Below are 14,364 nucleotides of genomic sequence, written 5' to 3' on the forward strand. Positions count from 1 at the left end.
GCATTCATAATCAACCAGAACTCAGTAAAATGATTATACCTACCTATAAGTGATACCGGGAAATAGAATCTTTAGCTATGTCCCTAAGTACAGATTCAGTTTCTTGTAAGAGGAGAATGAGTACTAGGAGCCAGGCTTTAGTCTCTAACTCAGCCTTCATAGTTCAGCACTTTGACATCTTCTAGCACTCAAGTCAGCAATCTCTTACAAACCTTAAGTTCCATTAATTAGAACTTTGCAAAGTCTAGATTCAGTTATGATGTTTATTAGCCAGAGTTGAATTAAAGAATCCAAGGCCTATAGTTTTTATTTTGTTTTTACTTTAAACAATGGGACCTAGCTTTTGGTTTTGACAGCAAGGACTATGGGACATACGTTTTTCTATACCAGGGTAATAATAGTGAAAAACTGAAAACCATTTAAATATTTTGAAGTAAAATATTAGTTGAGTGAAGTTTTATACATCTATAGGATAAAGTACTATGCAGCCACTAAAAATATAGGTACAAAAGTCTACTTCTCAGTATGAAAAAATAGTCCTAGATATCACTGAGCAGAAAAAAAAGGTTTAAAACACTCTATCCAGTGTGATCACATTTCTGCAAAAAACAGTATATATTTATTATATGGCTGTATATAAATAGACATAATTCTGAAAGAATTTCTAATAAAACATTGACATCTCTGGGAGGTAAAATTGCATATTATTTTCATCTTTTTCTTTTTGCTTCTCTGCTTTTTCTAATTTTTCTAAATTGAATGTGTATTGTTTATGTAATTAAGATGATTTAAGTCATGACGGCCCTGAAGTTTCAGCTTCTTCAGCTTGTACTCTTTGACACCATATGTGGCTGTTAAAGAACCGTGTAAAGATCCACATTTAAATTTCTGGTGAATTTAGACTTTTCTATAACCTTTAATTATTCATTTTACTAATGTAGAAATTTTTTTCTCTCCATTTATTTTTGGAAAAATTTTGAATATATGAAAAAGTTAAAGAAATAATGCAACGAACTCTTCTAAGGCATACCTTGTTTTATTATGTTTTGTTTTATTGCCCATCGAGCAAATCTGTCAGCAATGTTTTTCTAACAGCTTTTGCTTACTTTGGGTCTCTGTGTCATATTTTGGTAACTAGCACAATATTTCAAATTTTTTCATTATTATATTTGTTTTGATGATTTGTGATCAGTGATCTTTGATGTTACCATTGCAAAAAGATTATGACTTGCTGAAGGCTCAGGTGATGGTTAGCATTTTTTAGTTATAAAATATTTTAAAAATTAAGTTTGTACTGTTTTTTAGACGTAATGCTGTTGTATATTTAATAGACTGTAGTAAAGTGTAAATATAACTTTTACATGCACTGGAAAAGAAAAATATTTGTGTGATTCACTTTATTACAATATTGCATTATTGTGGTGGTCTAGAACTGAACTTACCGTCTCCCTGAGCCCTGTCTGTATACCTTTCATTTAGATTCACCAGGTGCTGATCTTTTGCTCTATTTGCATTCTCTAATCCCTGTGTCTTTCCCCCTCTCCTCCTCGCTCCCTTTCCATCTCCCCTCAACCCCCCACACCCTTTTCACAAATAATTTAAAAGTGAATTGTATACATCATCACACTTTGATTTACATTTTTAAATAATAAAGAAATGTTTTCTATGCAACTGCAATACCATTATCACACCAAAGGAAATATACAGTAATTCAGTAAGATCAATTATCACATAATCATATTGGAATTTCCCTTAAAATCTAGTAGTGTTGGTGATATTATTCCGAGACTTATGGCATGTAGTGTGGGCTAAAGTGAGTAAATCAGTTCAGTTCAGTTCAGTTCAGTTGCTCAGTTGTGTCTGACTCTGTGACCTCATGGACTGCAGCATGCCAGGCCTCCCTGTCTCTGTAAATAAGTTATTTTAGTACAATTGAGAACCAAGATTTTTGGCATTGGCAAAAGGAGAAGTGAATGTAGACAGATGAGGCTGAATAAAGACCCCTGTAGTCCAGGATTTAATTAGAAACATTAGCATGGACTCAAGATATATTTTTTCTTTAAAATAAAATATATATTCCCTGGCTTTATTCCCCGAAAAGAAACAGTTATTAATTCAGCGACAGTGTGTCCTCCTAGCATCCTTTATGTGATCTCTGAATGTTACTTCCAATTAAAAGGAACTGGGATTCCTTCGTGAAACAGCTTATTACAGGTCTGGGGGAGGAAACGTGCACGATAAGCCTAGAATATTTTGTTCCAACAGAAATTTAGGAAGCTATATGAATATGTTACTGAACCAAACTTCGGTCTGCTCTCCTGCATGTCGTGAAGCCAGTCAACTGAACGTTGGGTTGCCGTGAAGGAAAGTATGGGGAGAGTGAGCAGCTTATGCTCAAAAGATGGGAACTCCCTACCAGCTTGCAGGGAAGGGTTTTGTGTTTTTTTCCCGTAACTTTGTTGATTTATTTATTTTACTTTTGGCTGTCCTGGGTCTTGTTGCTGCTCCGACTTTTCTGTAGTGTGGAGAGCGGGGCCTACTCTAGTTGCAGTGGGAAGGCTTCTCATTGCAGTGGCTTCTCTTGTTGTAGGGCACAGGCTCCAGGGCAGGCGAGCTTCAGTAGTTGCAGCCCCTGGGCTCAGCAGTTGAGGCGCCTGGGCTCTAGAGCACAGGCTCAGTAGTTGTGGTGTGCCAGCTTTAGTTGCTCTGCAGCCCGTGGGATCTTCCCAGATGGGAGATGGAATCCCTGTGTCCTTCGTTGGCATGCAGACTCTTTATCACTGAGCCACCAGGGAAGCCCCAAGGGAGAGTTTTTAACCTCAGTGTTAGGGAGGGAGCTGCAGGGCAGGTGATCAGCTCGTGCACAGTGTTCAGCTTGGTTGGCGTCCAGGTGAAGTTTTGAGCATCACTGATCTTTTGGTTTCAACTGGTCTAGTGTATGCGTGCTTGCAGTCAGCAGTTTTCATCTGGTGAGGGTCTTCCTGTAAAAACAACTTAGGAATGTGTGTCAAGCCTTTATCTGTATCTTTCAGGGAACTGGAAGTTTGATGACTCTGCTATGTGTCTGATTTATAAGTTTTTACCAGTTTCCCAGCCCAACAGCCATTCTTTGTTTCTACATCTTCACACTTCCTAATTATTAATTCTTTTTTTAAAAATTGTTTATTTATTTATTTGGCTGCATTGGGTCTCAGTTGTGGCAAGTAGGATCTTTTAGTTATGGCATGTGGAATCTAGTTCTCTGACCAGGAGCATGCAGTTTTAGCCGTTGGACCAGTTGCTCAGTCATGTCCAACTCTCTGCGACCCATGGACTATAGCTCACCAGGCTCCTCTGTCCATGGAATTCTCCAGACAAGAATACTGGAGTGGGTTGCCATTCCCTTCTCCAGGGGATCTTCCCAACCCAGGGATCAAACCCCGGTCTCTTGCATTGTAGGCAAATTCTTTACCGTCTGAGCCACCAGGGAAGCCCCGCAGAAAGTCTATATAGGGTAATTTAAATAAATTTATTTTCCTTTCTTGTGCTAATAGCCAATAATTTTATGATTAAAAACATATTTGATATATGTATACTGCTTTATTTTCTTTTCCAAACTTTTCTTGGCTATTCACGACCATTTATTGATTTCAGATGAATTTTATATATTCATACTTCTTCAAAAATCCTGTTGGGAATTTGATTAAAATTGTATTAAATTTATTAGTCATGTGGAAATAATTAGCATATTTTAGTATTGTCTCCTCATTATAACATGTCTTTTCATTGATGAACTCATATATTTTGGCAAAGGTTTGTGGTTCTTACTGTATAGATCTCATATGCTTGTTTTTATTAAGGTTGAAAAGTGAGTGTTAGTCACTCAGTCTTGTCCGAATCTTTTCGACCCCATGGACTGTAGCTCTCCAGGCTCCTCTGTCCATGGAATTCTCAAGTAACAGTGCTAGAGTGGGTAGCCATTCTCTTCTCCAGGATCTTCCCTACTCAGGGATCGAACCTGGTCCCCTGCATTGCAGGCAGATTCTCTACTGTCTGAGCCCACTAGGGAAGGCTAGGTGTTTTTGATCACTGTTGCTATTTTGAACGGGCTTTTTTTTTTTCCCAGTTATTTTTAACTGGATTATTGTTGGTTTACAGAAGAATTTTTCAAATTTATTTTGTTGCTTTATATAATGGCTTGTCAAATTAGTCTGTTGGGTTTTCTAGGTATATAATCAGGCTGTCTAAAAATAACTACTGTGCTATTTCTTAGAGTCAAAGATGTAGCCAATTGTGAAACGAGTCATCATTTTACATACTAAGCAAGTAAAAACAATGTAATTGTAATTGTAAGATGTCACCAACAGTAAGACATAACCTAATTTCAGCAGTTTGAAAACAGTATGAAAAAATTGTCTTAGATTTTAAAAATACTCAATTTTATGTTTTCTTGTGGTTTTACCTCCTTTTTTTCTGTCATAACACGATTTGGCGAGAATTCACTAGAAAGCATTAAATAATAGTGGGTAGACAAGCTTACTTTTGCTCAAGCTTTTAACAGAAATAGGTATTGAATTATTCTCTGGTCTTTCCATTCTAAAAACTGGACTTCCACTGAAGTGAGCCTTGATGTACATCTCTAATATTGCCTTGATTTGTGTGAATAGAAAGTTTGCCTAAATTTCAAATTGCCCTCAAAAAAGATAAAATATTTACAAATAAAGTTAGCAAAATAGTATAAGGTTTATATGCTAACAACTGCAAAACATTGCTGAGAGAAATGCAAGATGTAGATAAATGGAAAGACATTCTGTGTTTATGAAAGACTCAATATTTTTAAGATGGTAGTTCTTTCCAAATTGATCTGTTGGTTCGATGCAGTCCTTATCAATCCTTTGGCAAAAACTGACAAACTGATATGGCCATACAAAGGACTCAAAATAGCCAAATCAATTTTACAAAAGAAGAAATACTTCTTTATTTCAAAACTGTTTATTGATTTTAAGATGAGACAGTATAATACTGGCATAAGATGTATAGATCAATGAAACAGAATTGAGAATCCAGAAGTAAATTCTTATTTTTATGTTCAATTAATTTTCATCAGATGTGCCGAGGTACTTCTATGGGGAAATGATAGTGTCATCAACAAACGGTGCTGGGAAAGTTGGATATCCACATGCAAAAAGAGTCTTACCTCACATAATAAATAAAAGTTAACTGAAAGTCCAAAATTAGGATCATGGACCGACATGCAGGAAGTAAAATTATAAAACTTTTAGAAGCAAGTAAGGGAGAAAATCTTTATGACTTTGGGTTAGGCAGAATCCTAAGATACCCACCAAAAATACATCCATTAAATAAAAAATTGTAATTGGACTAATAAAAATTAAACATGTTTGTGCTTCAAATGACACCAATAAGAAAATGAAAAAATAAACCACAGACTGGGAAGAACGTTTTACAAATCACATATCTGATAACAGACTTATATCCAGAATATACAAAAAGTCTTACAAAAGCAACCCAAATTTTAAAAAAAGGCAAAAGATTTGAATAGGTAGGTCACCACATAAGATATATAAATGGTGAATAAGCACATGAGAAGATTCTTAACACCATTTAAGTCATTGCTGCTGCTGCTGCTAAGTCGCTTTGGTTGTATCCGACTCTGCGTGACCCCATAGATGGCAGCCCACCAGGCTCCCCCGTCCCTGGGATTCTCCAGGCAAGAACACTGGAGTGGGTTGCCATTTTCTTCTCCAATGCATGAAAGTGAAAAGTGAAAGTGAAGTCGCTCAGTCGTGTCCGACTCTGTGTGACTCCATAGATGGCAGCCCACCAGGCTGCTCCACCCATGGGATTTTCCAGTACTGGGGTGGGGTGCCATTGCTTTCTCAGGTTTAAGACATTAAGAAAATGCAAATCAAAGTCTCAGTAAAATACCACTCTATACCCATTAGAATGGCTTTAACCAAACAGCCAGATAATTTTGTGGAGAAACTGTAACCCTCCTACATTTCTGATGAGAATGTAAAATAGTGAAAACACTTTGGAAAACAGTTAAGCAGTTTCTTAAAAAGTTAAGCACGGATTTAACATGTATGTGTGTTTATTAGTCGCTCAGTTGTGTCAGACTATTTGCGACCCCATGGACTGTAGCCCTCCAGGCTCCTCTGTCAATGGAATTTTCCAGGCACGAATACTGGTGGTTCCTGTTCAGTCACTCAGTTGTGTCCAACTCTTTGCAATCTCATGGACGGCAGCATACCAGGCTTCCCTCTCCTTCACCATCCACCAGAGCTTGCTCAAACTCATGTGCGTTGAGTTGGTGATGCCATCCAACCATCTCATTCTCTGTTGTCCCCTTCTCCTCCTGCCTTCTATCTTTCCCAGCGTCAGGGTCTTTTTCTAATGAGTCAGCTCTTTACATCAGGTGGCCAAATTATTGGAGCTTCCCCTTCAGCATCAGTCCCTCCAATGAATATTCAGGATTAATTTCCTTTAGGATTGACTGGTTTGATCTCCTTGCAGTCCAAGGGACTCTCAAGAGTCTTCTCCAGTAACACGGTTGAAAACCATCAATTCTTCAGTGCCTCAATAAATATTTTATAAAAAGAAAATATAAATTCAAATGTAAAAAATATCATATAAGCAGCAAGCTGGAATGGTATCAGGGAAGAGTCAAGTACTATTTAATTGGGCTTCCCTTGTGGCTCAGCTGTTAAAGAATCTGCCTGCAATGTGGGAGACCTGGGTTCCATCCCTGGGTTGGGAAGATCCCCTGGAGAAGGGAAAGGTTACCCACTCCAGTATTCTGGCCTGGGGAATTGCATGGACTGTATAGTCCATGGGGTCACAGAGAGTCGAACACAACTGAGCCACTTTCACTTTCTTTTCACTTCAATGCTCAGCCTTCTCTATGGTCCAACTCTCACATCCATACATGACTACAGGAAAAACCATGGACCTTTGTTAGCAAAGTAATGTCTCTGCTTTTTAATATGCTGTTTAGGTTTGTCATTGCTTTTCTTCCAAGGAGCAAGTGTCTTAATTTCATGGCTGCAGTCACCATCTGCAGTGATTTTGGAGCTCAGGAATACTGGAGTAGGTAGCTATTTACTTCTCCAGGGGATCTTCCTAACCCAGGGATTGAACCAGGGTCTCCTGCATTGCAGGTAGATTTTTTTTTACCATCTGAGCTACCAGGTCATATGCAGATTTAGCATATAACACAGCAATTCCACTCGTAGGTATCTCCCTACTGGAAGTAAAAGCATATGTCCACACAAAGACTTGTATTCATAATCACCCAAAAATGGAAACTTTCCAGTTGTTCATCAGTTGGTGAATGGGTAAATAAAATATGGAATGTACACAGAATAGAATACTATTTAGCAATAAAAAGTAACATTTTTATTTTCATGTGTTGCAATATGGATGAACCTCCCCAAAACTATTCTGAGTTAAAGAAGGCAGACACAAATGACCAAATAAATGAAATATTCAGAAAGGGCAAATCTGTAGAAAGAGAATGTAGATGAATGTTTGCCTGGGGATGAGTTGGACTGCAAATGGTCACAAAGGGACTCTTTGGAGTAAAAGAAATATTTGAAAACTGGATTGTGATGTGTATTTATTAAAAACCATTAAGTCATACACAGAAAATGGATGAATCTTAATTATCTATATGTGCTGCCAAAGCAAGCACAAAATTTTATGATATGTAAATTGTACCTCAATATTTTTATAAAAAAATATAAATTAGAATTTAAAAAATATATAAGCAGCAAGCTGGAGCACAGTTTCAGGGAAGAGTCAGGACACTATTTAATAGGATTGTCTTTCTGTCTCCTGCAGTTTACAACTCCTGGATGAAAGAACATGGAGGATCTATTGTCAATATCACTGTACTTACTAAAAATGGATTTCCGGGAGCTGTGTAAGCACTTACATTTTTTCTTCCTATGTCTTTGGGTTGTGCGTTGAATAGCTGGGGAGTAGGTAGAGCGATTTTCTTAAATAGAGATCGTTAATCCCTTTAATGCATTGTGACCTCAGTGCTTAAAATTCCCTTTATTGAACTTTGAAACGTACTTCTAAAACATTACCATTCATATTAGGGTTACCCAATTTTCCAAGGAAATAAAAACAGTAATAGGCCCAGTTAAATAATTTCTTTTTTATCAGTATGTCCCAAATATCCCATGGAGCGCTCCTGTTGTTTTTGTTTGTTTGGCCACACAGTGTGCGCTTGCGGGTTTTTAATTCTCTCACCAGGGAGAGAACCCATGCCCTCCTGCAGTGTAAGGGTGGAGTGCTAACCACTGGACTGCCAGGGAATTTCCTCATGGGGCATGCTTATGCTAAAAATGATTTGTCTCCTGTAAAAATTCACATTTAACTGAATGTCTTGTATTTTATCTGGCAGTCCTAATCCAGATGTAACTAAACGTGTCTGGAGACATCTTTTTGGTTAAAATGAGGAAATGAAACCAATCTATGCTAATTTAGTTTTGAGCATTGTAAATATACCTATCCAGATTTAAATAGAACTGCTAGTAAATTCGGAGAAGGCGATGGCACCCCACTCCAGTACTCTTGCCTGGAAAATCCCATGGACAGAGGAACCTGGTAGGCTGCGGTCCATGGGGTCTCGAAGAGTCGGACATGACTGAGCAACTTCACTTTCACTTTTCACTTTCATGCATTGGAGAAGGAAATGGCAGCCCACTCCAGTGTTCTTGCCTGGAGAATCCCAGGGACGGGGGAGCCTGGTGGGCTGCCGTCTATGGGGTCACACAGAGTCGGATACGACTGAAGTGACTTAGCAGCAGCAGCAGCTAGTAAATTATTGTTCCGTAATAGAATTTGACCTATTTGACTCTGATTCTGATTTTGATAAATTTTTATTTTGGAAACTGATTTAAAAAATTTTTTTAAACTTTTTTATTTTATATTGGTTTATAGTTGGTTAACATTTCTTTTTAAAGAAAGTGAATTAACAGCCTACTGGCACAGTAGATTCTTTCATAATAGCTAAAAGGCTACTCAAAACAGAAAGTTGCAAAACAACATACCAGGAAGCTACTTGACCAAGTTTAATAGTTAAAGAGTATGATTTTTTTTTAAAAAATGAGTTATGCTGATTTCTTTTATATCTTGTAAGCTCTGACTCTTTCCATTTTTAAATTAAAATTTTATAAAAAAACTTTGCAACATAGAATTTCTGTTTTTGTGAAGTAGACCTATCTTAGTATTAAATTATGCATGCTAGTTTAAACAAACAACTATATAATGTAGAAAGTCAAGTCCTCCGTACTCTTTCATCCCAGAGATAACCTGTTGAGTAAGATGGTGATCTTAATCCCTCTACAATTAGTAAGTAATTGATAAGGCAATAATTTGGTACTGTGTTAATATTGTTTGCCGCCATGATTTTAGCAGCCATTGTTGACCCTTTTGTGAATCACTCATTACTGTGGGGCTGTGAAAATGTTGGTTTTTCTGATTTCATAATTGCTTCTATGCTTTTTAGTTGATGGTACAGTGCTTAGTTAGTCATGTCCGACTCTTTGCAATCCCATGGACTGTAGCCCACCAGGCTCCTCTGTTCATGGGATTCTCTAGGCAAGACCACTGGAATGCATTTCCTTCTTCAGGGGATCTTTCCAACTTAGGGACTGAACCTAGGTCTCCTGCATTACAGGCAGATTCTTTAGCTGATACCCTTCTGTAGAAAGACTTTTATTTACATTACAGCCATCACTTCTTTAATATGTGTTATTATTATTATTAACTTTTTTGGTATACCACTATAAAGTCACAGACTTCATTTCAAATTGATTGTTTCAAATGCACACGTTGTCTCAAATTTAATATAAATTTGTGTTGTTTCCATATTTTGCTGTTACAGGTGATTCTGCAATGAATAACATTATAAATACTTCTTTCATATTTGCAGAGATATAGCTTCAGGGTGGGCTTCCCAGGTGGTGCTAGTTGTAAAGAACCCATCTGCAGATGCAGGAGACATAAGAGATACTGGTTCCATCCTTGGGTCAGGAAGATCCCCTGGAGAAGGGCATGACAACCCACTCCAATATTCTTACCTGGAGAATCCCATGAACAGAGAAGCCTGGTGGGCTACAGTCCATAGAGTTGCAGAGTCGGACATGACTGAAGCAACTTAGCAACAGCAGCGGCAGCATCTTCAGGGTACATCCCCGAAGTTGGATTGCTGGGTGAAGGGTAAAGGCATCCTCTTAGGCATTTGCAAGTTTCTTTGCGTCTTCCTATCCCATCAGCAATGAATGAGAGTGCCTATTCCTCAGAGCCTCAGGAAAAATGTGTCTGGTCAATTTCTGGACAACTCTGATGGGCAAGATATAGTATCTCAGTGGATCATCTATTCATTTGTTAAAAGGCTACCTGAGTATCTCTTGTTTGTGTGTTTGAATTGCATTGTTGTTTTCACACGTTTCTCTGGTTCTGATCATTTCCTGACATTTTCGGTGTCGTCTAAGAGTAGGCCAATTTCCATTACAGTCTATGCAAAGGAGCTTAGACTGACCTGCTGATCTTTTGGGTCATTGTCAATAATTACAAGGGCAAGAGACAGGCCAAACAGCAACTTGGTATCTCTCATGGAGAGAGAATTTGTGGCCCAAATACCTATCAATGAATGAATGAATAAACAAATTATGGTATAGCTATATAATGTATTCCTCAGAAATGAGAAGTGAACTATTGATTCATACATCAATGTGGATAAATCTGAAAATAAATATTCTGAGTGAAAGAAGCCAGATGGGAAAGATCATGTATGTATGATTTCTTTTATATGTTTTAAGTTTTAGAAGGATTTAAAAGTTTTGTTAGTGCTAGATTCACTGGGAGTTGTATATTATTCTACCTCCTATTCATAAATTACAGGAAGGAAATGAAGCAGTGTGATAGCCTTTAAGGTGGTTTATCACTCATAATCTCTTCCTGCACAGATTGATAGACATTTTAAATCACATCTGATACAGAAATAAGGCCTTAGTATTTCAGAAAATGTTCTCAGTGAAAGAATGGCTATGAGGCTTGTTATTCAGGTGGTGAAATGAAATCTCACAGAACTTGTAGTCCAGATAAATGCCCTTCCCTTCCTTCTCTCTGGGCTTTTGCTTTAAAAGAAGAGTGGCTGGAACAATGCCCATATAACATGGTCACCAACCTGCAGCTGAATTGTCCGCCATCTGTTCTGTTTTGATGGGGGTCACTTTCCGTTTCTGGAAAGGGTGTTTTTATAAATCCCGTGGTCCATTCAGGTGTCTCACCCACCTGGAACTCCCAGCAATGCCAGCCAGAATCAAATCCTTCAGAACACAGGACTGCTGGTGATGCCGCCAAAATCTTACTATAATGCAAAAGAGAAAAATCACAAGGGGTGGTTTGCCAAGAGACTTCTGTACGGATGGCACCAAATTCAGGATGTAATTAGCACAGAGTTAAAGGACAGTAGGTGCAGAATGTAGTCCATGCCGAGTTAGGGGGCAGAACAGCTTAGGAGCAGTTAAAGTAAAAACAAGGAGTAACCAGGTCTGCTCACTGTTCTCTCCATCTTCTTTGTTCTCAGGAAAGGAAAGAAAAACTCACTTTTTCTTTTCCCCGCTTTTCACTGCAACACTAGATAAGCAGTAAATCTCTCTGGATAAACTCTCTGCTTTTTCTTCACAAATGTCTCCTTTTTTTTTTTAATCCCCGGAAACAGATTAAGATGTGCTGTTTCAAGAACCAGCTGCTAAGTCACTTCAGTTGTGTCCGACTCTGTACGACCCCATAGAGGGCAGCCTACCAGGCTCCCCAGTCCCTGGGATCCTCCAGGCAAGAACACTGGAGTGGGTTGCCATTTCCTTCTCCAATGCATGAAAGTGAAGAGTGAAAGTGAAGTCGCTCAGTCGTGTCTGACTCTTAGCGACCCCATGGACTGCAGCCCACCAGGCTCCTCCGTCCATGGGATTTTCCAGGCAAGAGTACTGGAGTGGGGTGCCATTGCCTTCTCCGAATTCAAGATCCAGAGTAACTGTCAATTTCTGTGTGATTTTCTTCAGTGCCAAATACTGCAGAGGAAGGGCATATCCTTTCTTCCTTATGGAACAAACAGAGAGCTGGGGGCTTCAGGCTGTCATACCTGTCATAAGTGGTCTCATCATCCAGCAGCAGTTTCCCTTCTGACATCACACTCTTCTCTGCCAACCTCTTCAGTAGATCTTTGAGTGTGGAGATGTAGTCTGAAGATGCGATTGTCTTTGCACTGAGTCTGTATTAAATGTCCTTCTCTTCATCAGCTAACCTTGAGAGAACTATGCAGGAGAGGAAAAATAAGTTTCCCTCTGCCCTTCTGAGGTCTTAGCTGAGACCCCTGTAGTAAAAGACAGATGGGCAAGAGAAGTACCTCATGTATACATGGGAGATACCCAGGGAAAAATGAGTAACTGCCTGTTGGGGCTTTGAATTTAGGATTAAACACTATCTTAGTAGGGAATCGGCTTCTCTGATATCTCAGTTGGTAAAGAATCCACCTGTAATGCAGGAGACCCTGGTTGGATTCCTGAGTCGGGAAGATCCACTGTAGAAGGGAGAGGCTACCCACTCCAGTATTGTTGGGCTTCCTTCATGGCTTAGCTGGTGAAGAATCTGCCTGCAATGCAGAGACCTAGGTTCAATCCCCGGAGAAGGCAATGGCACCCCACTCCAGTACTCTTGCCTGGAAAATCCCATGGGCGGAGCAGCCTGGTGGGCTGCAGTCCATGGGGTCGCTAGGAGCCGGACATGACTGAGCAACTTCACTTTCACTTTTCACTTTCATGCATTGGAGAAGGAAATGGCAACCCACTCCAGTGTTCTTGCCTGGAGAATCCCAGGGACGGGGAAGCCTGGTGGGCTGCCGTCTATGGGGTCACACAGAGTCGGACACGACTGAAGTGACTTAGCAGCAGCAGGTTCTATCCCTGGGTTGGGAAGATCCCCTGGAGAAGGGAAAGGCTACCCACTCCAGTATTCTGGCCTAAAGAATTCCATGGACTGTATAGTCCATGGGGTTGCCAAGAATAGGACATGACTGACTTTCACTTTCACTTAATAGGGAATGGGGAGAGGGGTTATAGGCCTCTTGGGGTGGGGAGTTCATGATCTTTAGGAAAGATGGATAGGCCCTTTGAAGAATAGATGGGAGATATGATGGTGATGATGTTTGTTTGGATGTGATGTTGACCTCTAGTCTCCCATCCCGTGACAACAGTCAGCCTTCCCTGGTTGATGAGACTCCCGGGGAGGGGATTTATGACATTCAGTTCCATTTGGCCAATAAAGGGAGTTCAGAGAAAGCCTCTCCCTGCATCTGCTGTTTTTTCAAGGGACCCAAGCTGAAAACGATCGCTCCACCAGGGCAGCAGCATACTTCGGGGGCGTATTCCGCTACCCTTCAGCTGCCTCTTGCTCACATTCTGCAGACCGCTTCCCGTGGGCGTATTCCGCTGCCCTTCAGCCGCCTCTTGCTCACATTCTGCACACTGCTTCCCGTGCTGAAATTCAGAGAGTACTTTCTGTCTCTGGTCTTCCACCTGCTTCTCTCTCTCCCCCAAACCCCCACACGCCTCTCTCTCAGTTTCAGGGGGCTGTTCGAGAGTCTGGACCTCATGTGGTGGCCCTGGTGGTCAGGGGATGAGGACAAGGGGACAAGCACCTCCAGGTCCTCCTCGCAGAAGAGGGCCCAGACTTGACTGTGCGTCCCGCAGATGCTCGTCTGTTTTGTTCCCACCTCTTGCTTCCGGTAGTGTAAAGCAACGCATTAACCCTGTGACCCTGCCTAGCTGGGAGGTACTCCAGAAGGGCCCCTCCTAGCATTGGTGTCAAGCAAGGAAACCCGTCATGTGAATTCCCCCCGGGATGGGTGGATGTAGTGTGACACAGGTGTTGGCTGCATTTGATGGTGATGAGGTTGCTCAGGTAACTCTGGCAGATGGGAGGGATTGGCTTCTGCCTGGAGTCCTGCTAGGGCTTTTGCAGCGGACACTGGGGCGGGAGTGGGCTTTTATCAGGAAATTGGGGCTCTAGGGGTAATCTCTAGTGAGGAGTGGTTACATGCTTGGTTCTGAGGCTTCATAATTGGAAATTCTAAACCATAGTATGTCTCTACCTTTTGCACCATATGGGTGCAGACCAAAATATTTTGAACCTCTTCGCTGGAAATATCTTAACATTTACTTAAATTTTGGTATGTCTAGAAGTTCTTTTGATATTATTTCTAGCCTGACAAATGAATTTCATATACCTTATTACCTAAAATTGATTTAAAGAATAACCACACTTGTAACCCTCCAAATTACCAATTTGTTT

General features: G+C 40.1%; 1 protein-coding gene across 1 annotated transcript in view; it reads left to right on the forward strand.

Annotated features, from left to right (window-relative positions):
- Positions 1-14,364, forward strand: part of PECR (peroxisomal trans-2-enoyl-CoA reductase) — a 50,428-nt gene that overhangs the window by 19,185 nt on the left and 16,879 nt on the right. The window contains exon 4 of the mRNA XM_018059757.1: positions 7,840-7,921. Within this exon, the coding sequence (XP_017915246.1) occupies positions 7,840-7,921 (82 nt within the window). The remainder of the gene's footprint in view (positions 1-7,839; positions 7,922-14,364) is intronic.

The sequence above is a fragment of the Capra hircus genome, chromosome 2 (genome assembly GCF_001704415.2).
Source record: "Capra hircus breed San Clemente chromosome 2, ASM170441v1, whole genome shotgun sequence".
Taxonomy (NCBI): Eukaryota; Metazoa; Chordata; class Mammalia; order Artiodactyla; family Bovidae; genus Capra; species Capra hircus.